The 26,905-nt window shown below is 48.5% G+C and overlaps 1 protein-coding gene across 3 annotated transcripts in view; it reads right to left on the bottom strand.

Annotated features, from left to right (window-relative positions):
* HEG1 (heart development protein with EGF like domains 1) overlaps window positions 1–26,905 on the bottom strand; it is a 105,033-nt gene that overhangs the window by 52,224 nt on the left and 25,904 nt on the right. For 2 of the 3 annotated variants that reach the window (XM_075556309.1, XM_075556306.1), the window contains exons 2-5: window positions 14,051–14,350; window positions 12,406–12,723; window positions 2,236–2,580; window positions 847–1,167 (exon numbers count right to left, since the gene is read on the bottom strand). In XM_075556309.1, coding sequence (XP_075412424.1) covers window positions 847–1,167; window positions 2,236–2,580; window positions 12,406–12,723; window positions 14,051–14,350 — 1,284 coding nt within the window. The remainder of the gene's footprint in view (window positions 1–846; window positions 1,168–2,235; window positions 2,581–12,405; window positions 12,724–14,050; window positions 14,351–26,905) is intronic. The other variant, XM_075556308.1, reaches the window with a different exon arrangement.

Raw genomic sequence — 26,905 nt, 5'->3', positions numbered from 1 at the left:
TGAGGCCATGACCACTGGAAACAAGGGTGCTACGCATACGTGTTACATAGGAACAAAGTTTCTTGGAGCCAAGTACACAGTCATGCTCCACTTAAAGATGGCGGCAAACCACCACGCTGCTTGGAATGTCTATCATTCTCCACCATCCTGATAGTCATCTAGTGTTCTGCATCAGGGGACCCTCAGGAGCCCCTGGTGGGAGAGTAGATCATTGGCATATATTAGATCCACAGATCTAATTGAACCAGCCTCGGGCTGCTGTGGGACGGATTCTCCTCCCCAGGAAGCCAGCGGAGGTCAGATGTGGCTTCGGTGCCTTTTTCTCAATAGAGAGAGTTTGCTGCAGAAAGTGCCGACGAGGATCTACTTAGGTTTTTTTTTCCCTAGAAGAAGGTTTAAAAAAAAATCGATGGGGAAATGGAGTGAAAAGATAATGGGAGAATGGGGAGTTGGGGAAAGGGGAGTGGAATTCTTCATGAATTTTTTGAAATCCCTTGTATCTGTAACAAGCAGCTAGAAGACTGTCTTGGGAATAATAAAACGAGGGGGGGGGGGCTGACGATGCCACAGGAAGCCTGAGTTCCCAGACCCACGGAGAGGCTGGATGACTGCCCACCCGGAGGCTCTTGGAGGAAAGGTCTAATCGACTACACACAACCAGCACCACCAAACCCCCAGCCACCGAAAACCCTACACAGCCCAGGTCTGTCTGTCTGTCTGTCTTTCTGTCTCTCTCTCTCTCTCTCTCTCTCTCTCTCTCACACACACACACACACACACACATGATCGAAGCATGACGTTCCCTCTCCCCTGGGCGGGGCTCCATTTTGAGAGAAGAACACTCACTTGAACGTTCCCCACGTGATGCTGCTGAGAAATCCAGGCTTTCCGAGGACGAGGCGGACAGAGCCTCGGTGGACGGCTCCGAGTAATGCCTGACACGGGGTGTGCTTCCTTCCGACGGCGGAGCAGAGTCAGAGACCCTGGTCCAAGCTGCGGCCAGGCTTCCCGTCACGTGTCCAAGGGCCTCGCTGTGGGTCACGGACAACTGTGCTGTGCCCGCTCCACCTCCAACGGACGGCAGCGGTCTGGACACCGTCTCTGTCTGAGCAGCGGGGCGGCCACTGTCTGCATCCGAGCGGGTGGCGCGCTGGGGCCCTCCAAAGGCTGTACATTGTCAGAGAGAGAAAAGAAAGCCACCGCCCCGTGGACGTGAAAGGCTCGCTCTAAGGACTCCTCTCTCAGAAGAGACTCCGCTCATTGTTTCGGATAGGTGTAAGGACTCTGAACCATTATTTCAAAATCTCTACTGTCAACACTATTTTTTTGTTTCCACGGCCACCGAGTCAATGCTGACTGACAGCATTTCCCAGTGGGTTTCTGAGACTAGAACTAACTGTTCACGGTAGTAGAAAGCTCGGTCTTTCTCCCTCCCTCGAGCTGCTGGTGGTTTTGAACTGCCAACCAAGGGGATCGTAGCCCAGTGTTAACCACTACACTACCAGGGTGTCAACAAGATAGACATCCCTAAATAAAAGGTGGCGAGGAAGGGGGCTGGAGTTCGGTGATTTTCAATATGTGCCCAGTGACAGAGTAACACACAGGCACTGAGTGGGTTATTCTCTGGTCTACACAAAGTGGTTAATGGGTGAGTGCATCCTTAAGTCTAGCAAATGCGATATGCATACATTTCATGAACACTGGAGACCGCTTTCTACAGGAGTCTCAAATGGAACAGATCATTCTAATTCTCAAATACGGCAAAGGACAGTCAACTACAGTGAGTAAGCAGAAAGATCAATTTGGGAATTACATGTGTCCTCATCTATCAAAAAGTGGGAGGAGTGATACTCGTTTTAACTCCTGGACAGTGCTCTCAGGAAGATGAAAATCAAAATGCAATAACGTGGTATCAGCGATACAGGAAGTGGTATTATCTAAGGACATACTTATATTAGTTCACTGATACACAATTCACATGTCATACATTTCCATGGCTTATTCATATCAAAAGGAGCTGCACCATCATCAGCCCAATCGATTCCAGAACATTGTTCCTAGCTCCCCATTTCCCTCCAGCCTTCCATCCCATAGTCTCACTAAGCCATTAATCCAGTTACTGTAAGGACACACCTTTCTTTGGAGATTGCAGATGGTCTTGAAGCAACCTCTTAGGAAAATTCGCCTAGGTAAGAATGTTCATAAAGAGCAAATAAAGGTTGAGTGAACACTTACTTGGGGAATTGCTCTCCAAAAATCCCTTTGAGATCTTGGAAGATGTAAGCCCAAATCCGTTTTCTGTTGATGGTTCCACAACTTCTCCATCCCCTAAATTCCCTGTGACTCTGCTGTCCCTCCTCGATTCCTCTTCAGTGGGGGAAGATGGTGAAGTTAGGGCGATTCCAGAGTCATCAGGGAGGTGCACTCTCTCATTTACGGGCCCCAGGGGGACAGGTAGAGACTGGAGGATCCTGGGGGCACCAGCAGTGCGCAAGGCGCCATCATGCGCACTCTCCGTCTGACCAACTGAGGGGTTGCTGAAGGTCGTGAGGGTATTTAGCGCCGTTATGCTGCCAGATGCTAAAACAGAAGCAAAGAAAGCTTAACACTCAGAGCTTGAAGGAAACCAAGGACGTATCTAAATGCATATAATGATTATTAGATGTTAGAGGATAAATCTAGGGGCCGTGACTCAAGTGGCCACCAACACATGGAAGGTGCTCTGCATCATTAGCCATCCATCCAAACCACAATGAGCTGCCACCTCCCACCCCCTAGGATGGCTTAGATTTTAAAAATGCTAACAGAATGTAGGGGGAACTGTAACCTTCAAAATGACACGGCCATTGTACACATCAGTGTGATGGTTCCTTAGGACAAAAAATAAAAAATAATTCTAATATGACCAGCAATTCCACTGCCAGGTATATGCCTAAAAGGTCTGGCAGCAGAGACTCAAGTGGCGACTCAAATATGGTACCTACAGACAATGGACTACTATTCCGCCAGTCGGAGAAGCCAACGCCCCATACACGCTACAATGTGGATGGGGCTGGAAGGCATGCTTAGGTCAACCCTGAAAGGGCAACTGTTCTACAACTTCACTTACTTAAAAGGCAAGAAAAGGCAATTGTTGACAGACTAAAGTTTCTTAAGGGTGACCAGGAGGAAGGGAAGGAGGGAGGGAAAGGAAGGACCATATAGACTCAAGGCTGGGGTTGTATCACTGAACACTGGACCACTGCTGTCAATAAGGTGTACTCTTGGGAAAGGGTAGGTTGGCAAAAGTTGTATGATAGATATGTTTGTAACAGCGGCCCCAAGAGAGCCGCTGCTGAGGCTGCTTATATCAACCCATGTTCATGGGATTGAGGTCCACAGTCTGGGGTTTCAGGGTCATGGTTCTGTGGGGCATCCCAGTTAATTGACCGACTAACACATGTTGTAGTACTCCTAGTTGGTTGTGTAGTGCCTGGGGTCTTAGAGGCTTGCAAGTGGCCACCCGAAGCACAGAAGTTGATGTCCACACACTGGAAGCAGCAGCGGAAGAGGGAATTCAGGAGTTGGGGGGGGGGGCGCGATATGAAATGTGTGACTACACAAACAACCGGCTCCTTGCCAGGAGACCAGAATGAGATAGTGCCTAGCTGCTACTACAGAATAAGTCAGAGATGCTAAGGAAGAATCCTTATTTTAAAAGGGGGGAGGGTGTTTCAGAATAGAATATCAATTTCCCATGGATTCCAGACTTCCTAGAGCCACGGAGGTCAGAGGAACCCCTGAAACGCTTGCCCTGCTATAATCTCAAAGCCTTAAACCAAAAATATCCCTAGAAGGATTCTTAAAACCAAACAACCGTTTAGCTTAACTTGTGAAAAACTGTCTTCCCGGAGCGCTGTACTCTGCTCTTCAAGAATAGAACCAAATTGACAACAGCAACTGGAAAGAGCAGATGGGAACCTGGGGTGCTTAGAGAGAGGGAGGAAGAACTCGCTCAATGGCAGGGTCTGTTTTTCTTCTTTTGGTTCCTCACTATCAAGGACTCTATCATTTCTCCCCTAAAGGCTACGCGAGGAGCCCTGGGGGCGTAGTGGATGGTGTGTCGGGCTGCTACCCGTAAGCTCACGAGTTCAAAGCCACCAGCCAGCTGCTCTTTGGGAGAAGGTTGAGGCGTCCTACTCTCATAGAGTTACAGTCTCAGACACCCATAGGGGCAGTTCGACCTTTTCTTACAGGGCTGCTAGGAGTAGGTGTTGACGTGATAGCAGTTGAGTGGTTTTTGGTTTAAGGGTTTTGGGGTTACAGGTGAACCTTATGTACTGAGAGACTGTTAATGAAACTTCTCAGACTGATAGCAGAGCTTCTGAGCAGCAGGAGCTGCTGACTGTTAGCTCACTAGCACGATTTCATTCCACCGTCAAGCACAGGCTTCATGACTTCGGCTAGCCTCCTCAGACTCAGACCAGTCCGCAACACTAAGAGGCCCCTCAGAGACCACGGGCTTCCGGTTGGCAATAGTTTTTCCAACACTTAACTAAATGGATGAGAACGTATCAAGGCGCTCAGACTTACAGGCCCTGTACCTGCCTGGTCCAAATCCACATGGTGCCCTGCAAGACCATAGGCTCCCTTCCACAAAGACCCTTCCAAAAGGACACCTGAGAACCGACCCCCAGGAGGGGACAGGGAAATCCAAAGGGCACCTCGTTCCTATGCCTGGACCCAACTGCAGGAAAGCTGGTGAGCAGGCAGTGGCAGAGGCAGGGCCGGCCAGGCTCACAGGCAAGAAAAGAAGGTGTTTCTGTTTTTCGGGAAGCATCCCCACAGAAAGTACTCTATGCCTAGATAACAAAAGGCTTCAAGCTGTGAATGATGTCCCAAGCGAGGGACGAAGGGAGTGGTCCCGAAAAACCGGTCTCTGACGACCATTCCTACCTGCAGTTTGACCAAACGCACAAACGAAGTCAGCCAGAGAAGCGTCACGGAATGTAAAAGGCTCCTCCCCTGCTCTTGGCCAAAGAGGTCTCAAAGCAAAATCGCACGGCTCTGACGCACAGTGACCCTATAGGACAGAGTGGAACTGGCCTAGCGAGTGGCCGAGACTTTAACCCTTTTGTGGAGTAGACATCCTCTTCTTTCTCCCAGGGTACAAAGCCAGTGAACGCTAGAACACAGCCTGGGACTCTGGCCCCTGGACCTTACTGACCATTCCACATGATTCCATAAAAGTACTATCTGAAACGAACGGATAGAAAGACCTACACACACACACACACACACACACACACACACACGAATCCTAGGTTATCCAAACGCACACCTGCTTAAACCTGAGTATAAACCAGGGAAAGCATTGTTATGGTTGGGGGGTCGATTTCAAATCAGGGTGACCCCAGGTGACGTGCCGCCTCATTGGGTCTTCTCGGCTGGACTGTGCATGACAGTAGATATTGAGAGCTTTCTCCCATGGGACCACTGGGCGGGTTAACATTTAGCTAACATTGGAGTTTGTCACTTTTGTGTCCCCCCCCAAGGGCTCATGGGAGAAGATCGACTCTACCCATTCATTCCCAAGTCCTCGCTCAGCTGCTCAGGTTCTCACACCTAGCTGAGGGGAGCTGCTGTGGTCACCAAATTACCAGCCCAGGAGATTAGCTTGCTGGATGCTATTCCCAGTAAGCCGCACGATTCTGTTCACTCAGTGTGGCGAGCACAACCTCTGTTAGACTCGGCCTGCACACCCCACGCTTGTTCATCTCCACTGGTGGGTCTGAGCGAATCAGTGACCGCAAAACTACAATCATTGGCGACGTGACCACGAACAGCACGACAGGAAAATTAGTGTGTTCTCTCGCCCCCAGGGCTCCACGGAACATGGCTTCATCAGATCTCATCATTACCACCTTGATTGGCCAATTAGGATGTGCCACGCCTTATGCGGAGGAGGCCTGGTTAGGTGTTGGGCTGCGATCCACATGGTCGACAGTTTGAAACCACCAGCAGCTCTGAGGGAGAAAAACTGGGCTTTCTACTCCCATAAATAGAGTCTTAGAAACCCACCAGGGGTTGCTCTGCGTCCGGGATGGCAGTGAGTTTGGTGTGCTTTTGGAGGAAGCGTGCTACACCAATACTTTCTGTACACCCGTCAGCCCGAGGCCGGACGGCATGTCTGGTAAAGTGGAGGGGTGAAAAGAGCAAGGCCAGGCACAAGATGGACTGACACTGGCTGCAACAATGGGTTCAAGTGTAACAATTGTGAGGATGGCGCAGGACCTAGCAGTGCTTCATGTTGTACCGAGGGTCGCTATGGACCAGAACCGACTTGACGGTGCCTAAGAACAATGGCAACCACACACACACACATACACACACAGCTCAGTTAATTCCTCAGATCAAGACTATGAATTGGGTGTGAGTGCCTATGTAACATCAATGCCTCTCAGCCAAAGGAGTAAGCATTGCCTCAAACACATCTACCAACATAACTTCATTGTATTGTTGACAGTTTAAATGATTACCCTTCCTTGCACATCTCTATCCTTGAATCGGCCGCTCTAACATAAAACCAACCAGCACACCCCTTTGGGGGCAGAAGCAAGCCAAGCTCCCTAATCTTTTTTATTTATATATGTGCTAGTCTGGGTACTTTAGAGAAACAAATCCACAGAAACTCATAGATAAGAGAGAGTTTTATACAAAGAGTAAGTGCGCATCAAGAAAGCATCCCAACCCAGTGCTGCCCAAGCCCACAAGTCCAACATTAACCCACCCATATGTCCAACACCAATCCACAAAACAGATGCAATGATGCCAACTGCAGGAGGAAAGCCGAATCAGTGAACGTGTAAGCATCTCAGCACTGGCAGGGGTCTCCACACGGCTGCTCCAGCACCCAGGGCTGCATCGGGGTAGGTCCATGTGGCTTCTCCTCAGGGATGTCTTGCAGGAAGTGAGCCTTTCCAGCTGAAGCAGGGAACTGACTAAGGCAGCTGAACCCTGGTACAACCATCACAAAGCAAGAAACCCGAGAACTAAAAAGGCAAGGCTCACCGAGCCATTTATCCCTCCGCTCTTCAATTAACCCCACATGTGTTTATTGGCCAGGTTGGCACAATAAACTTTAACTATCTCATGGATGTATATAATTTTATTGGAGGTTCTTATAGCTCTTATCACAATCAATACATCCATTGTGTCAAGCACATCGGTACACATGTTGCCATCATATTTTCTTTCTACTAGAATCCTTGGTATCAGCTAATTTCCCCCCTCCCTCCCTCATGAGCCCTTGTAATTTATAAATTATTACTTTTTCATATCTTTTTCCCCCCTTTCCAACTAGCCCTCCCTCCACCTCTTTTTCATATCTTATAATGACCACTGTCTCCCTTCACTCACGTTTCTGTTGTCTGTCCCTCTTGGGGGGGGGTGCGGTTATACATCAATCATTGTGATTGGTTCCTCCTTTCTTCCCCTTCTCCCTTCCCTCATGGTATTGCTACTCCTATCACTGTTCCTGAGAGGTTTATCTGTCCTGTTTTCTGTATGTCCAGAGCTATCTGTACTAGTGTATATGCTCTGGTCTAGCCAGATTGTAAGGTAGAACTGTAGGGCACGGGGGGGAGGCGCAGGGGGAGGAAGCTTTAAAGAACTAGAATGTTATATGCTTCCTCGGTTGGCTCATCCCTTCCTTATGACGCTTCTGTAAGGGGATGGCCAATTGTCTATAGATAGGCTCTGAGTCTCCACTCCACCCACCCACCCACCCCTCTCATTTGCATCGATATGATGTTTTGTTCTGGGTCTTCTGATGCCTGAAACCTGACCCTGTGGACACCTCATGATCACACAGGCTGGTGCGCTTCTTCCATGTGGGCGCAGAAGCTCCCTAATCTTGATCATGGAGTGTGGAGGGTGGGGAGCCAGTTTATCAGGTAAAAAGTACCGGGGTCACTTTCCCAGCACAAGTGGGCCCTCATGCGCACATCAGAACGCTCATTCTGGACTCGGCTGCTGCTGGCACGTGCCCAGAGTCTAGCTGACGCAGCGGATGCGTGACAAAGACCCATGACAGCTACGGCCTTTTGTGGTGGTTTTCTGAAGCGTCCTCTCCCCTTGACAAAGTGAAGTCACCACAGAGCTTTTACCTGGACCACGTGAAGTCAGCTTCCCGCAGACACACTTTCCTGAGCTGAGATCCATCAGGCCACCCTCAGCTCCCTTTGAAGATCTATAGAGGGCTCACCTTTAATAGAACATTAAAGGGGGGCAGGCAGGCAGTGGAGGGCGTCGTCCACTATGACCGCCCGTGCTCCTTACGTCAGTATTCCTCTTGGAATTCGGGCCCACGACACATGTAATATGCCTGTGAATAAAGCCGACTTCGCCGGCAACAATCGCCCGCCTCACGCGGTTTCCCTTTGTGCCCTCGTTTCCAGGAAGCTCAGGACTAAATTTAGTGCTCATTGTAGCCACTCTCACACAATTCAGCACACACATATCTCTTTCCTCCTCCAAGAGAGCACCCCGCCCCGTCTGTTGTTTCATTCACCGCCCCACCCGCATCCTGTGCCCGGCGATCAATTGTCCGTGACAGAACGTATGACAAGGGGGGAGAGGAGAGAGACAGAGAGAGAGAGAGACAGAGAGAGAGAGAGACAGAGAGAGAGAGAGAGAGAGAGAGAGAGAGAGAGAGAGAGAGAGAGAGAGAGAGAGAGAGAGAGAGAAAACAGAAGAGAAACAAGTGTCAGAAGATTCCGATCCCTCCTATAAATCTGCTTTGGATGTCTGGTCCTACACCTGCTTCCACGCTGTCAACCATGTGCTCCGTCTCTGGAAGCAGAATCCCTGCTTCCCCAGCCAAGAAGAGGTGGGGGCTTGTGTTTCTGGGTAGCGGGCTGCCGAGGGAAAGGAGGCACCGAGCACAAAGGCAGACTGTGATCGGAATAACAGATGCCGAAACCAGAAAGGGTCTCTAAGCTCATCTGGCCTAATCCCTTCATATTACAATTAAGGCCCTTGTTTCCTAGCACCTGGCTCCCCACCCCGGCTCTCCCAAGTGGGAAGCATTTCTGACGTGACTGGTCTAAGGGCAAGGACCTGCACAGGTCACATTCACTATTAGACAGAGTGGCCGAGTGTCACATGCCCAGACCCACACTGCCTTCCTTCCTCTCTTCAGCCCTTCCACGTTGCTGGCTGGCTGGGTCAGAGCGACACTGGGTCTGCCTTTGGCACGTCCTGGCAGCTCTCGCTCAGCACCCCTGCCCGTAAGACTAGTAGGTGGTAACAGCTAAGGGGAGGTTGGAGGCAGACTCGGAGTCCCCGGTGAAGCAAGTGATGAAGCACAAACAGAAAGGCTGGAGGTTCAAGACTGCCCAGAGATCCCTTAGAAGAAAGGCCAGGCCATCTAGCCAGTCGAAACTCTACGGAGTCCAATTCTCCTGACAACCATGCAGTTGCTGTCCGGCAGAGTGACTTGATGGCTGGCCGCTGGCTTGCTTCTAGCCGGCCACCAGCGCTCTGTTTGGGGGGTGCGCAGGCACTAGCCCAGCTTAACAATGACGCACACCTTCAGTGTGGTTTCAGTTCCTAGTGCATGTCACCTCTGGGATCCCAGGGGGAAGGAGGCTCCTGGAGCTCCCGTTTATACTCTTCCCACACTGCTCAAGGCCTTCCCCAATGTCTTAAGAGGGACGGCAGACCCAACCTAGCTTAGAAACCCAGGTCACAAGGAAGTAAGGAAAGATGCTCACTGAAAGCATCCAGCAAGAGAGGAGCACTCCAAAAACGTCAGCTACCTGCTTCTAAAAGGACGGATGCCCAAAGAATATGTTGGGTTTGTTTTGTTTTGTTTTAAACAATGGAAAAATAGAGGCGAACGCAATACAAAGCTGGGAAAGTGGAAAACACACGGGCTGATTTTCAAGTACTCCACGAGTGGGCTGCCTTTAAAGGGCAAATATTAAATGGCCTTGGCCGGCATTGGTGCGCTGTCACTGGGGCTGTCGGGTCAGTTCCAGCTCCTGGCGACCCTGTGTGCAACAGCGCGAACCCCTGTGCGCCCCTTGTCGGCCGGCTTGTCGTGCCGTGGTGTCTGGGGAGTTGCTCCCACAGACGCTGTGTCACTGTCTCTCAAATGCCGGCAGGGTCACCCAGACCAAGAGCAGACGACAGCGAAGGGAGAGGCTGTCCCCTTCAGAGGAAGAAGACCCGGAAGACCCCATAATGGCACCACAGCTTAGCTGCCTAGAAAACGCTTCCTCCCGGCTTAGCAAAGTTGGTTGTCAAATCACTGAACCACAAAATGTTGGAACTGGAAAGGGTTGGGGCTTCCACCGGAGCCAGCCGATGCTTGTGAATAATCTTAACAAGCAAGCTCCTAAAAACACGAGCCAAGAATTATATCCGCGTCCAGTCAGCAGGAAATCATATACAGGGTGCGCAGCAGAGAAATTGGCTAATGTAAAAATAGGCTTTACAGAAAGGCCCTCTGGGTTCAGCTTTTGCTTTCATGACATAAACCCGAATGCCTCGCGTTGCAAAGTACTTCTAAACCTCTCTGACCTATAAAAGTTGGGAAACCGCCGTTTCTGAAATAACCTAACCTCTATTTTCCAATCATCTTTCCAACCCTCTCCGGCCTCTCCTGATGACACACAGGAAAACTAAAGCAGTACAGGCAGACCGAGTGAAAACTCGGGACCCAGACAGGACAAGGCGTTTCAGCATTCTCTGTGGCCCTGGCTGCAGCTGTCCTGAGAAGGTATGTGGGTACCGGCTACCCCCCCACTCCTTGCCCACGCTATTTATCTTCTCCCGAAGCACTTGTCCCTTGTGGTTGTACTTAGTGGCCACGGAGTTGGTTCTGGCTCCCAACGACCCTGCAGGCAGCTGAACAAAACACCGCCTGGCCTCGCCCCATGCTCACAGGGTTCTGTTGGAGCCGCAGTGGCAGCTGCTGCTGGGTCAACCCATCTTGTCCGGGCCTTCCTCTTTGCCACTGCCCCTCCACTTTCCCACGCACAATGTCCTTTCTCCAGGGAATGCCCAAGAGCGACACAAGGGGGCCTCAAAAAGTTCCAGGGAAAAAAGTCATTATCTTTTCACTTCCTACTCCCACAGATCTTTGGAAGCCCCTTCGCACAACCAGCGTGCGTCCTCAAAAGGATTCCAACGCATCTGGGCACACAGGACAAGAGCGAGCCAGTCTGAGGACCCACAGGGCTGAGAAGAGTCTCATGGACACGGAAGGCCTGAGCGGAGGCTTAAGTGGATTGGCAGAGCACGCCACAGATGTGAACAACATCAGGCCCTGCAAGCATCTGCATCCAGTGTCCTCACAGTCTCAGGAAAACAGATTCGTCTTCACAACCGAAGGAAACAATTTTGTAATAATGGGGAACATTAAAAAATCTAAGTCTTTATCAAATCCTTATCTAGCCCTGGGCTAGAATAAAATCCACGTAGACTAAGAAAAACTGACTCATGGCAATCCCTGTGCACAGAGAATTGTCCTCCACAAGGCTTTCAGTGGCCGATTCTTTGGAAGTGGGTAGCCAGGCCTTTCTTCTGCGATGCATCCAGGTGAACTTCAAGCCAACCTTTCAGCGAACAGCTGAGCTCATGAACTGCTGGCATCACCCAGGCATCATTCCTGCCAAAGAGTACACACCGATAGCAACCAGCCTTGGTTGTGTGTATGTATGGGGTGCATTTTTTTGGGGGGGGGAAGGTTATGCAAATCAGAGGTAGAAAGACCTCCAGTCGTTACCACACCAACTGCTGTTTTCCTTCTTCTTCAGTTGAGGAGCGTGTATTTTTATGGTGAACGTCACTCAGATTAAATGGTACAGGCAGCACTTTCACCCCTCACACTGGGCATTCTTGGAATGACCAGCAAGGAGCCCTGGGGCCTAGTGGACACCAGTCGGCCAAGATCTGCAGGGTCTGCAGTTTGAAACCACCAGCTGCTTACCGGGAGAAAGCCGGGGCTTCCTGTCCCTGTAAAGAGTGACAGTCTCGGGAACTCAGAGGCAGCTCTACCCTGTCCTATAGGGTCGCTCTGAGTCGGCATCGACTCGATGGCAGGGAGTTGAGAATGACCAACGACCAACACAAAACTCCGGTGCTGTCACGTGGACTCCGACTCTCAGTGACCCCATGGGCCAGGGTGGAATGACCCCACAAACCTCCACGGGAGCACAGTGCCACGTCGCTCTCACACAGATGGTCAGTCTTCTGGTTAGCTGGCTGGCATCAGGGTGCCTACACTACCGTGCCACCAGGACCAGCACAATGACAGCCCCTGTTATGAGGATGCCGCTAGCTAGCTGCACACCCGCCTGGTTATTTCTATTTAGGATGGGTCCGTTCCGGGCACAAAGCTGGCATGGGTGAACTCACAAGAAGCCTGCTCCGAGGAAGGGCTGATGGCTGGTGTCCTGGAGAAATGCGGCGCGGAGGGCCCTGGTTCCCAGGAGCGGCTCCCCCTGGCAGGCGTGCCCCCTTCTCCCCTCTCCATGGCAGGATGCAAGGACTGGCTCAACACAGAGGAGGCTGCCCCTGGCAGAGGCAAAGTCGCTTCTTCTTCGGGGAGCTGCTTTCCCCTGTCCAGCAAGCGCCGGGGGGTTCCACTCTCTGTTTGGGAAGGGGCGATCCTTTCTTCCGTCTCTTCTGACTCGGAGCTGCTACTGCTGGAGGACGGGGGAAGCTCGGCCAAGGCTGAAAGCAGACAGTTAAAGTTCCAACAGCGGACCTGGGAATTGTTTAGAGGACTCAGCGCTGAGCTCCACAAAATGTGTCGACATGGGAAGAAACCAGGGGCCATGATCCACTCTACGAAACATCAACCCCTGGAAGAGAGATCACAGACCAAGACAGGGACTGTTTCTGGATTTCATAAGCTAAGACGTTGGTAGCACAATGATCAGAAAGGGACAGACGTAATCAGATGGTCCAGGCAGTCCCTGCTGGCATGAAAGGTTAATGCTAGCCATTGGAAGTTCAAGGCCGTCTCGAGGCGGTGCGGGGGACAGGCCAGATGACCTCCTTCCCCAGCGCTTTGAAAAGCCTAAGAAGCATAGTCCTACCCTGCAGGCGTGGGTCGCCCATCCACTTGATGACAAAGAGCTACAACCGCATCAGATGCGATGGAATCAGAGGTGAGATTCTGGTTGACCTGGTTTGTCACCCGCATTCCACAAAGCGGGTCCGGGGATTTGCTTGAGGTTAACACGAACAAAACCATTAAGTGCAGGGCCGATGAGGCGGGCAGCACTGTGTGCGGCTATCAGGAACTCCACACCCATCATTCCTAGATGGGACACATGATACTTCCACGGGCCTTCTTGATGCCTTCATCCTCTACTTTCACACCCTTAGCAAGTCCATCCGGTTTCCCTGGTGAAGTCTCTCCTTACTTCCTCTCCATCCCTGTTGCCTGAGTTCAACGCCTGGCATCTGAGTGTGAGTTGGTACATGTTCCCGGGTGGTCTCCCGGAGTGCAGGATCCCTCCCCACCTTTTACGTAACTGCCAGGCAAGTCATTCCCCGAATGGCTTGAATCGAGTCACTCCCTGTTCAAAGGCCTTCCACGACCCTTCCCGTCCCACCCCATCTACTTTAGAAATCAAATCTGGTTTCTGAAGAGTTTCACGTTGCCCCTAACCCAACACGGTGGCATTTGCTCTTCTGCTCAGGGGGCAACTACGCCTTCCCCAGAGGAGGCTGCTGCCCCCCCAAAGGGCCCACCCTTCTCTTCCTCTCCTCTGTTCCTTCAGCCTCACTGTTGGGATATCTCACTGCTCAGACACCCTCCCCCTGGCTGTGATCCACGGCTCAAATCCCAGTGGGAAACCCTGTTGGCTGTTAGCTCTATGAGCAAATCTACACTCTCCCATCTGCTCTGTGCTTGCAACCCAATCAACTACAGCATGTCACGCGTGGAGGGTAAGTCACAGGTGTGGTCTTGTCCTTGGGTGGGCCCAGTGGGTCATGATGCTGGGGGGTGGGGAGCGGGTGATGGAGAGTGCGATGGAAATGAACTCACCTGAGGTGCCCTTCGGAACGTTCAGCGCTGTCGCTAGCTCAGAGGAGCCCCCAGCAGAGGAAATGGAAACGGCGTGGTCTATTCTGCTTGGAGGAGCGTACTGCCCCCCAGCATTTGCTGCTTCAGAATGGGGAGCGAACCTCTCTGCAACATCCGGGGAAGCTTGGCGCTCTCTGGGGACCGGAGTGGTCACAGGCTCTGTGGAGGCCCCTGTGGAGAAGTGCACTTGATCCTGAGGAAAGGTGATGCTTTCCAAGTGCGGCTCAGTGTTCCTCTCTGGCTGCTGGCTCCTTCCGGCAGCTGAAACAATCAGATAACGGACTGGTGAGATCGTGCAGGCTTCCGAAGAGGAGAGGCAACCTTCCGCAGAGACACCGTCAGTACCAAAAGGGATTCAAGTAAAATAACTTCGCCTTTGTCTAATTCCCCCATTCATCATCCCTGCAGTGCACTGGAGAAAACCATGCAGCAGCAACACGGCGCACAGTGAATGCGGCAGTGAGCGCGATCAATGATGGACATGAATGGAATGAGGTTAACACTGGGCTCAAGGAAGGGTACCTGAACCTCTGGGCTCAGGATCCCCAGGGGCTCAGAAAGGGGAAGGGAGGAATGGGGGGGGGGGGCAATCCCGGGGGGACGACGAGACAGCTCTTCATGAAAGCCAAGATGGGGAATCAGTGTGTCCTCTGAGGCGATAAGGCAGGAAAAGCCAGCAACACAAAGTTCCTGACATGCATTCCTGTAGCAGCGGGGCGTGTGCAACTTCTGGTAAACCATGTACACACCTGGCAATGCTATGAAAACCTTATGGGTGGCCATATTTTTATATATTTTAAAAGGTTTATTGACGTGTAATTCACCTATCACACAATTAAAACAGTTTACACATACTCAAAAGAGTTGTACAAGCATCACTGCAACTGTAGAACATTGTCTTCGTTCCTGAACCGTTTATTCTTAGCTTCCCTTTTCCCCATAACTTCCTGGTCATGACCCCAAGAGGCTATTAATCCAGTTACTGTCTCTACAGATTTACTTATCCTGGATTTCATACACAGAAAAATAAAAGTGAAAACTTTTTTAAATTTTTAAAATGAAAAACCTCACTTGGAGATAACAGAAATGGATGGAAATATTTTTTTTACCCTAAGGAAATATTCAAGAATGTGGGCAAAGATTTTGCTGCATGGATGTTCATGGCAGCAATGTTTACAATAGAAAAGAAATTTTTTAAATTGCAGCCCGAGGCCTAGGGCAATATTTTGTATCAATGGAATAGTCTAGATAAGGATAAAGCCCCGCCCAGTGTCTTGAGTGCTCAGAAGAGTCTAAGGTGAAGAGACTTGCCTAGGGGGCTGTTGACAGATTGAAGAAAAAAGAAACTAGTGATTTGTGCCTGCGTTTGGAAAGTTTTGGAACATGGAAGGAACTCTTGCTCTAGGACTGAGCTGTTAAAGGGAGCCTGCGGGCAGGTTGAAATGCCTGTGACCACATGGATGACAATGAAGGTGACTACCTGGATCCATTGTTGAGCGGAAGTGAGAGAATTCAGCAATAAAAAGACAGGTTGAGTCTGGCCACTGACACCAGGGACCACAGGAGAAAAACGAAAGCAGGTTGACTGGTCTGAAGTTCATGACCTAGCACAAGGGGGCAAGGGTTGAGAATTTGTGATGAGGCCCGTGGTCTAAAGGCAAGGCAGCCAATGGGCACCCTGGTGAGGCTAAATGAATTGACCAGAACCCAACCAGATGAAGAGAAGCTTTTTGAGCCTGTGAACTGGTGCATCTTGCTGCTGACTTTATGGATGGCCTGTCCTGATCTGACTTTGCTTATGGATGGGTTCCAACTCAAATGAAGATTCTTTACATTAAAGAATATGATTGTCGCCTCAGAGCACTGGGTGGATGTTAAGTGGGCAGTATAGAAATTGTATACCCCAAATGGGGAGGATCAAGGCACGAAGTGGCTGGCTTACAAACTTTCATAGGTGGAGGAATATATTCATAGGAGTATAGGACTAAGGTGGAGGTGTTACTTAACTGCTATTGTTAGGCATAGGATATTGTTGTGTTGTTCACTATAGAATATTATGTTTAAATGAGACTTTGGAACATATTGAATTGTATGCATTTTACTTTTATTCCGTTAGGTACAGATATGATTTTATTATTGTTTTGTTTAAAATTATGTATAGCTAAAGAGTTGTGTAAAAGTGTCAAGTTGACAAGGGGTGGTCTGTGGTAGTTACATAATCTCCTGTCAACTAGCAAAGGGGTGGGGTCTAGTCTGTCAATCAGGTCACTGTTTGATGAATTCATTTGGAGGCGCTAAGGAGATAAATAGCTCATTGGAGGTCAGATATGCTCTCTGCCTCTCTCTTTGCAAGACATTCCTGCTGACAAGCCACATGGAGCTACGCTGATGGAGTCAGAGTCCTGGAGCTGGAGGAGCCACGTGGAGACCCACACCAGTGCGGAGATGTTTCCACCACTACTGGATCTGCAAGACTTCCACCCACTGCCCTCTGACCTCATGTGTTGCGTTAGTCTGAAGAGGAATTAACAGACTGTTATCCGACATATGGGCTAATATTGGACTTATGGATTTGATCTGAATTGGGCTGGGATATTTTCTCAATATACAATTATTCTTTGATCTAAAGTTCTCTATTACACACATATGAGTATCTTTGGATTTGTTTCTCTAGTGTACCCAGACTGACAATGTGTCATATATAAGTATATCTTATATATAATTACACACTACCTAATATATATTTTATTAGTCAATAGTAAAGATATTATATGTTATATTGGTTAATATATTATGTATATTATAGATACATAAAATTGGAGTTACACTCGATTCTATTCTGAAGACTGTCACTTTAGCTCATTGTATATCTAATATATATATCAGCAAATGTGTATTGACTTTTTCCTAAGTATGTGCCCAACACTCTTTAAAGCAAGCATGAGCCTAATTTGCTTATCCTTGCACAAAGTTATCCTTGCGCAAAGATGAGCAGTATCATTGCCCCATTTTACAAATGAGGCCAAGGAGGCAGGGGAAGTCATGTACCGTGTCCAAGCCACAGTCAAAAAGCTACAGCCAGGGCGCCACCCGGCAGCCTGCTCCCAGGCCAGCCTCTCCCCTCTCAGCCATGCTCTGCTGGAAGGATAAAGTGCTGGGAACGAGTTTTAGGATGGATCCTCCTGTGGCCTCTCACTTCCAGTTTAGGGGTATTGGGGGAATATGTCACGTAAATGTATGGATTTTTAAGCACGCAGTTTAAAACTCAGGAATGTGCTTATATTAGAAAATATGCATCAATCATTCTTCTCGGTAATCCATCATACCCAAGATCTCAAAGGAGACATCAGCACAAAACGTTCCGAGGTCAAAACCCAAGTTGAGGACAGAAAGAAGAAATGATCTGTAGGATCAAGTGCCATTTGCTAAGGCAAGCAGTTCGGAGTCAGACTAGGTGGGCAGAGCGCCCAAGTCCAACCTAAGAAAGTTGTCTGGTAACTTGAGGGAAGTCTGCACCCAGCGAAGTCAGAGTTTGCAAGCAAAAGCTAACACCAAACACAAAGAGCATTCTGAGATCAGATCCAAAGGAACGTGGAAGCACACAGGAAATACGTACGCGAGCTGGATAAAGAATGAGGTCAAGGACCATTGGAAGTTACTGCTAATCTCATGGCTCCTTGAAAACCCCATTCTCCTTGCTGCCGCCACCCCCCCCCCCCCACCATTATATATTTTTAACTTTTTCATTGTGAATTATGTGAAGGTTGGCGGACCAGCCCATCGCCTTTTATTCAACAATTCAGACACCTTTTGTTCCAATCCACCCATTGCACCCCCTGAATGGACCCACTTCCTCCCTGTGTTCCTGTGTCCACTCCTCCTTTCCTAACCCTCTGAACTCTGTCCTTGGGTAAATGCTTCCCTGCTGGCCCCATTCGCACATGGAGGGGAGCTCCGTTCAGAGGGTGGTGAGGGGCCATAGTCTGGGAGGCCCCACCAGTCTCCATCTGAGCAGGAAGGCTGGTCTCCTGTGGTTTTGAGTTCTGTTCCACATTCTCCTCCACGCCAACCAGGACTGACTGAGACGGTCCTTTCAGAGCCATTGGTAGCAGCAGCAGCCAGACACCAACTAGTCCCTCTGGTCTCAGGGTTGTGGAGACCAATGTTTGCAGGACCCATTAGTCCACTAGACAAATTGTTTCCGTCTGTCTTTCCATTTTTGTCATGCTTCTTTCCTCTTACTCCTACACCTGTTCAGCCAGCACGTCTATTAATCATCTACTCATATTTCCCCATGAAAACTCCATTTGTGAATAAGGTTTCTCGTTCGACTTGGGATCCAGGACGGTGGGCACTGGTCAGAAACTTCCAATGGCGGAATCCAATAAGGCAAAAAAAAAGACAAACCTTTCGACAGGTAGGGGGGGTGACAGGGAGAATCTGCAGCTCAACTGGAAATGTCTGCTCTGCAAGCTTTCACCAAATTCACAAAAAAGCTTTTTAAAAATTATGTCACACAAACAACCAACTCCCCAAAGAAGTGTGTTCTCTTCTGGATCAGCACTAAGAAGTGATGCACAGTGTGCACCACAAAGGCCTCAGAGGTAACTTTTAATATTCCTAGTTGCTACATTCAAAATGGGTAAAACCACACCAGTGAAGTTAATTATAATAAATACTTTATTTAATCCAATTTATACCTTTCTAAAGCATCTAAAAGTATAACGCTGTCTGTCTGTCTGCAAGAGGGAAATACCCACTTGCTTATAGGGAAGACAAGTTAAGATGATTATTGCTCAATTTTACGTACCCATCGCTGAAACTAATGACGAAAAAACAGAAGAATTGTACCAACTTCTACAGTCTGAAGCTGATCAGGCATGAAATCAAGGTGCACTGAGATTTGCTGGTGATTGAAATGCAAACGTTGGAAACAAAGAGGAAAGATCAGACTCAAGACCCAGAGTCTCTGCTCTGAAGTCCGTGCCGACTCATAGCGACCCTCACAGGGCAGAGCAGAACTGCCCCCGTGGGTTTTCAAGACCGAAACTCTTTATGGGAGTATCAAGCCCCATCAGGAGTGGGAAAATATGACCTTAGTGAAAGGAATTAAGCTGGAGAGTCACATGGTAGAACTTATAGGACCAATAATTTATTCATTGCAAATACCTTTTTTCAGCAACATAAACAGTGACTATCCACATAGACAGTGCCAGAAAGAAGGCATAAGAATCTAATCAATTACATCGTAGGGAGAGAGAGTGGGGAAGCTCAATCTCTTCAGCCAAAACAAGGCCAGGCTCTGACTATGGAACAGACTGTCAATTGCATATATTCAAGTTCTGTTTGAAGCTGAAGAAAATTAAACCAAGTCCGTGGGAGCCAAAATACAACCTTGAGTAGATCCCATCTGAATTTGGAGACCATCGCAAGAACAGGTTTGGTGCACTGAACACGAATGCCTGCAGACCTAACTAGTTTGGGATGACACAAGGACATCACGCATGAAGATGTATGCACTTCCTTGAAAAGACAGGAAAGAAACAGCCAAGCAGGGGTCAGAAGGGACTCTGCAATGTGCTCTTGAAGGCAGAGTAGCTCTAGCACGTGGGAAACCGGTTCAGCAAAGGAGCAGAACCGAAAACTGCAAAGGGTAGCTAGAGAAGACAAAGTATTTATAATAAAATATGCAAAGCCCCAAAGGAAGAAAACCAAAAAAGAACACGTTCAACATTTCTCAAGTTGAAAGAACTCCAGGAAAAAAAATTCCCCGATTTGCAAACTATTGAATGATGCGGGAAGCAGTGAAAGAAGGAAGACACATCACTGTATCAAACAGAATTGATTGTCCCGTGGTCCACCACTTCAGGAGGTGGCACGTGATCAGGAAATGATGGTATCGAAGGAAGATGTCAAGCTGCACTGAAGGCTTTAGCCAACTGACCTTGTGGCCACTTCAAAGAAAGGAAGGTGACACCACCAACCCCCCCCCCCAATGAAGAAATTATCTCACCACAGCACTACTACCACATGCAAGTAAAACTATGCTGAAGATAATTCAAAATATGGTTACAGCAAAATACACATCCGCTGGAAGCTGCCAGGAAGTCAAATGAATTCCACTGTGGGTATAGAAAGGTGGGCAGCTTGCTGATGCCAGATGATATTCTCTGAAAGTACAAAATACCAGAAAAGTGTTCACTTATTAACGATGCAAACGCATTTGTCTATGTGGACCACACTTGGATAAGAGGGAGTCCCCCCCCATAAAAAACTGAGTTTTCCCCAAAGCTATGTATTTAAATATTTTCTATAAAACAACCTTATCGCCTTCAAAGTCCTCTCCATTACACTTAATACTTCGGTCTAATCTGCAATTCCATTCTTGGAAACATTCTTGAAACTCATCTATTTGGATGGCTGAAAGCACCTCCCTTGTTTGTTTCTTCACCTATTTTATGTTGTCAAATCACTGACCTTTCCTGTGTCTCACTTCATTCATTCTGGGAAACAAAAAGAAGTCCCACAGAGTGAGTTCAGGTGCGAGGGGCAAGAGGGGCCTGCTGTTTTTTTGCCTAAACCTAGCACCCTGAGACGGCTGGGTGAGCAGGTGCATTGTCGTGGTGGCAAAACCAGTCCCCCATCTGCCACAAATCAGGCCTTTTTTGTTGCACATTGTTATGCAATCTTTTCAGAACCTCTAAATAGAAAGCTTGATTAACAGTCTGACCTGGTGGAACGAACTTCAAATGCACTACAAGTCAACATTTTTGTCTGTTCAGGTAGTTGACGGACGTCCAGAATGAGGTTTTTCATCAATAGACATTTTACCCTTTTTGAAAGGAGAAAATGACTGGTACACTGGGGTTTTTCCCATAGCTCTGTCCTTGTAAGCTGTGTTCAACATCACAATAGTTTCTGCGGCAATTTTCCTGAGCAGGAAACAAAATTTCAGCATGGCACACTGTTCTCTTAAATTGCCCATGACAGAAAACAAGGTTGGAGAGAAATGCTTTTATGATAAAAACTCACAGTGACCAGAGAGAACCTTCCTAGGCGATGCCACTGGGTGCACTAACTCAGAGCAAGTTGCTGGATGCTTGCCTAAGGGAAACAATGCACCCTACGATGATCTGATCTGCGCTGCCCAGTGCAATTCCGGTTTTGGCGGGTACACCCTAGTGAACAAGGTCCAAACTCGGTCAAATGCAGGATGTGCAGGGGGTGACAGGATGGCAACTACCAAGGTCATAATCTCTACAGACGGCAGTGACCTGGAGGGCAAGTTCTCTCTGTTCCTCCTCTCTGAGCTGCAAAGGCTCCTCACGCTGAGGAGGTGAAGGGATTTGAGGATGCTTTCTCTGTCCTCTTGGTTAACTGGGCACAGTGAAAGAAATTCTTCTCGGTCATGGTGAGCGTGGCTGGACCTTTGAGAAAGCACCACTGTCTTCTTGAGGAAGCAAGGAGTGGATGTGCAGGTCCCAGTCAGTTCCGGGAAGGGATTGGCCGCGTGCAGATAGAACATGGCTAACTCTGAGCCGTCTTCTCGTCTCACGAGGGGAGGGGCAAACACATTCCAAACAAGTTCGAAGGCAGACAATTGTTCTGTTGTGTGTGGACGCTAGGGAGCAGGTCCCGGCTCTTCGAGACCCTGTGAACAGTCGAGCCAAGCCCAGGCCAGTGCTGTCTATGGCTCAGCCCACTGACGCAGCTCGGTGGGGGCCTGTGCGCCGCTATCAGGCAGAAGCTACGTCCCGGGGATTTCGAACACCAGCAGGGCCGCCCAAGGTGAACGGGTTTCTGCGGAGCTTCCAGACAGACTGGCTGTCCACTTCTTAGGACTCAGCCACTGAAAAGCTTCCTCACAGCAGCGGATCCTTGTCAGACAACGGCTTTCCAGCATCCCAAGGGACTCTGGCCCTGAACACCACTAAACATGCTGAAGGTGACATGGGTAAAGAGTTCTAAATGCATGGTTGAACTGACAGGAAATCGAATCTTTGGCGGTCAAAACGTAACCCAGAGCAGAAATGCAGAGAGGGGAGCGAACGCAAAAGCTAGCACATTCCTGGGGGCGCCTGGTCCGTGTTTGTGACCTTGACTTTCTATTCTGATAACATGGAATGCAAGAGAAAGGAAAACAAAAATGCCCGAGGAGAGAGACCTACAGGAACCCCATGCCCAAGTCTGCTAAGGCTTGTGGGGTAAAGCAAGCTCGTCCTGCAGAGGGAACCGCACGGAAACCTGGTCGTTCAACCTGGGTTTCAGGTGAAAGAAATTAATCTCACCTGAGAACCTGCAACCATGTGGATGCATAGCATAATTTTATATGACCTGTGTGGTCTAAACCTTATGAGTCTTTTAACATTAAAAAAAAATCTCTGAATGGTGAATTTTATGGTATGCGAATTACATCATATCATATATGATATACACCTTTAACGAGACAGGGGAGTGCTCCTGATCTGTAGGGCACGCAGGCACCTAAGAGACTCAATGGAAGTTCTTCCTAGTTTAACAGACCTTTACAACCCCATGTTATCAGTACTGGTAAAACTCGAAGAGATGCCAGTCAAAAATCACAGACTACCCAAGAAAATTCAGAGCAGAACTCAGCAGAAACCACAGAGTCAAATTAGCTGGGAAGACTTCAAATGCTGGACTTTATCAAACAAAGAATATATAATAAAAATACCAGGAAAAAGTCATTGCCCAGAGTTCATTTTGATGCCTGGTGGCTCTTAGGACAGAGTAGAACTGCCTCAGAGGCCATCCAAGGCTGTAAAGGCGGCAACCTTTACGGATACACACTTGACCTCTCTCTTCCACAGTGGCCAGTAGAGTTCAAACTGCTGACCTTTCTGCTGCTCAATGCTTACCTCTTGGGCAACCACGCTTCCTAAATAAGTGCACAACTAAGTTAAAATAAATGAAAGGACATGGGACATTCGGGGAAATGAGATGATAAATAATGACCAAGAGGATTTGAAAAAAAAACAAAATGGAAATTCTATATATGAAAAAGCCAAGCAAAAACCCGAACAACTCAAGAGCCTGTTAGAGATCAATGAAGAGAGAAGACTTAGAACATAAGAAGCAAACAAACAAGTGAATATTCAGAATAGCAACAGAAATTAAAGAGAAGATATGAAAAGGTTTGAGAGACAAGAAAAAACATAGTGAGAAAGCCCAACACACATATAACTGGAGTTCTAGCAGGCGAGGGCAATTGGAGAAGTAGCAATATTCGCTGAAGTATTGCTGCTGTCATGTGTCATAGAGTCAGTTCTGCTGACTGTATCAGCTGACTATCTAGGGTAGTCAGTCAGCTACCTACCCATGTACAACAGAACGCAACAATGCCCGGTCCTGCACCGTGCTTACAACCATTGTCACGCTTGACCCCATTCTTGGAGCCCCTGTGTCCATCTATCTTGTTGAGGGCCTTCCTGCTTTTCACTGCCCCTCCACTTTACCAAGCATGATGTCCTACTCCAGAGACCGACCTCTCCTAGCAACATGTGCAAAATAAAAGTAATGATTAGGAATTTTTGATAACTGGGGAAGAGCATAAATTATCAGGCAAAGGAAGCCCCATAAAACTAAGAAGGCTAAGAAATCTAAACCTGCCTTATGGGGAACTTGTAAAAATCAAAGAGAATATCTTTAAAGCAACCCCCAGGTATTTACCATGCACACATACAGAGTAATACAGAGAAAGTCAGTGGGGAAGGAAAGAGATAAGAAAAAGAAAATGAAGGCGGCAGTGGTGGTCAGCGTTTGGTTTCTTAAATAACAGCCTTACAGAACCCATTTGATTAAACTGGTGGTGGGTAAGGATTGGACTGCTAATCACAAGGTCAATGGTTCAAACCCACCAGCCATTCTGTAGGATCAAGATGAGGCTACCTGCTCCCATAAAGACGTAGAGCCTCGGAAACCCTACATAAGATCAGTATGAGTCATAATAAACTCAATAACAGTGGATTTAAGTTTGATAAAAATAAACCACATTTTAAAAGTTGAATAATATATCACATAAAAGTTTAGCATCATTAAGCGAAGAATTTTTTTTCAAATCCCTATGGTGTGTATCTCATAGAAAGAGCCCAACCTCATTGCCATCAAGTTGGTCCTGACTCATAGCAACCACAGTGGGCAGAGCTGAACTGCCTAGGTTTGCAAGGCTACATGTCTTTAGGGAAGCAGACTGCCAGATCTTTCTTCTGCAGATCCACTGACAGGTCAAACAGCAGACCACTTGGTTGGCAAGCAAGCCCTTAACCACCGGGCCACCAGCGCTTCTAGAAAGAACATGAATGTGTAATTACAAGACAACAACAACAAAAGGACAATAAATGTGAAAGTACTGGAAAACAAAGAAATGTAAACCCAAGCAAGAAATTATCTTATTTAATTTTTTATTGAGAGATTGTCTATCAAATTGGCAAATGTTAATATCTACTGCCAGCACAAATTCGGAAAATGGACAGTGATGTGGTTGGTAAGAATGTAACCGGGCCAGTATTTCTGGTGGGAAACAGTGATCTGTATCAAAAGTCATGAAGGTGGGCATATTTTTTTCAACAGGAATTCCATTCCTGGAAATTAATTCTAAGGAAAGTATTAAGGAAGTACGCAAGGTTTTAAATGTAAGGAAGTTTATCAGAACATTGTTTATAATAATGAAAATTGGAAAAAACCTAAATTTCTGCAGTTGGGAGTTGGCTGGCTTAATTATTATGAGACAACAACATTTTAAAAGCTTAACCAAAATATAATAATTATATAAAGCCTGGAATATGCATGATGCTCACTCTGCATTTTAAGTGAAAATTACAACATGGTATGTACCAGCTGATCCTATTCTCATGTTACTAAACATGTGTGTTTGGGGAGGGGGATGTGTGTCCTAAGAACCCCAAAAAAGAGGCTATCTTAGCAAGGCCACAATCTCTGAGGAGCTGGAGAAGCGACTTTGTAATGGGTTTTCTCTGGTCCCCAGCCTGTCCCCCAGTGAAGGCTGTATTCATTTCCGACAGTGGCCATAACAGATTTTCACCAACTGGCTGACTTCAAACAACCGAAATGTATTCTCTCACCATCAGGAGACCAGAATTCCATGCGCAGAGTGTTAGAAGGGATGGTTCCTCCCAGAGGCTCTGAGAGAGAGAAGCCTTCCTTCTCTGGCCGCCGCCCTCGCTGCTCTGGTGTTCACTGGCTTAGAGACACACCACTCCAATCTGTCTCCGTCTACACAGGGCCTTCCTCCCGGGGTGCCCATGTCCTTTCCTTTTCTTCAGAGGACTCCGGTCATTGGATTGAAGGTCCCCTCTGAAACCAGTAAAAACTTCGCTCCAGGTCCCTAACGAACGACATCAACGAAGATCCCATTCTTACTAAGGCCCTGCTTCCAAAGGAGGCTCTGTGTAGATAGGAACTTTATGGAAGCATTATTCAACCCCTACACAGCCTGAAGGCCTTGACCATAAAGTCGGTGCATGCAACTTGATAATGACTCCGTGGGTAGGTTCTGCCTCCAACGGTGCTTCTGGAACAAGAATGGGAGTTGATTTTGATGGAGTAGTTCAAAGATTGATAGTGACCGGGCCCGGACTCTTGAGTGCTGGGCATCTAACTGCTCTCAGGCCCAGTCATGGCCCCAGCTGGTGGCCTGGTCAGAAAGGGCTGCCCAACATGATCTCCCCAGGGCAGCCAGCGGCACCAAGGCACCCCCTGGCCTGTGCTGCTACTGCTGGGCCCTACTGAACTTGGAAACCTGCTGACTTTGCTGACACCTCCAGCCCTTACTGGTGCCATCACTACTGGGTGGGGGAGGCGGGGTGCGGCTAGGAGAAGCTCCAGCCTCTACTGCCCCTCTTTAGCAAGAGATCGTTCTCTTTCTTCCCTTCTGAGTATGAGACTCACAGGAGGCGACATTCAAGACGCGGTTTGTGTTACCCTGCCTTGTAATTGTGTGTTCTCAAGGTCTTCTGCAGAAGGGAAAGAACCTGCTTCCAGCTTCTTGCCTGAATCCAGAGATTCAGTTCTTAATGAGAGAGACACAGGGTTAGATCTCTGGACCCAACACTTACATACCCTGTGATACTAGGCAAGAGAGAGAATTTCTCTGGGCCTTGGCTTCCTCATCTGTAAAATGGGCATAACTACCTACTCCACTGGCTGGTGAAGGTTACTGGGAACATTTTCTGCATATCTATGTAAGCACAGCACAACAGCCAGTTCATAGTGAGTGTTACAGAGGTTGTAGCTAGTAAATAGATTTCGATTTATCAACTTTTCGCAAATAGATTTGGATATGCCCTTTGCGGGCACTTTGAATCTGACAGGCTGGGCTCCCCATCCTTCTCCCCGAAGTGGGTCAGAGCTGACAGCACAGGTGAAAACATCCGGAGTTCCCAGCACACTCTTGGCAGCTAAGAGTCCACCCGGACGCAAGGCCTGAGGTTGGGCGGGTGTGTGCACTCCACTCCGCGACACTTCCCTAGGTGATACAGGGAGAGCTTAGAGGGCACAACTGAGACTTTGGACCACCTCAGGCGTGCCAAGGTCCCCAAGAATGGCATCCCAGTGGCCCTTGTTTCCCTCTGAGTCCCCCTCTACTCTTTCATTGCCTGCTGACTGCTCCTCAGAAATGGGATCGACAAACCAAGCAGGCTGAGGCTGGCCGCTCCCTTAGCCCACCTCGAGTGCCAACCAGCCTCCTGACTGTGGGTGTTGGCGTGTTCAGTACCAATCCGTACAGCGTCTCAGGGAGCATGCTAGGTCCAGGGTCAAAACCCTTACTGAAGCCCA

This window comes from Tenrec ecaudatus, chromosome 8 (genome assembly GCF_050624435.1).
Source record: "Tenrec ecaudatus isolate mTenEca1 chromosome 8, mTenEca1.hap1, whole genome shotgun sequence".
NCBI lineage: Eukaryota > Metazoa > Chordata > Mammalia > Afrosoricida > Tenrecidae > Tenrec > Tenrec ecaudatus.
This window is presented reverse-complemented; position numbering and strand designations above follow the sequence as displayed.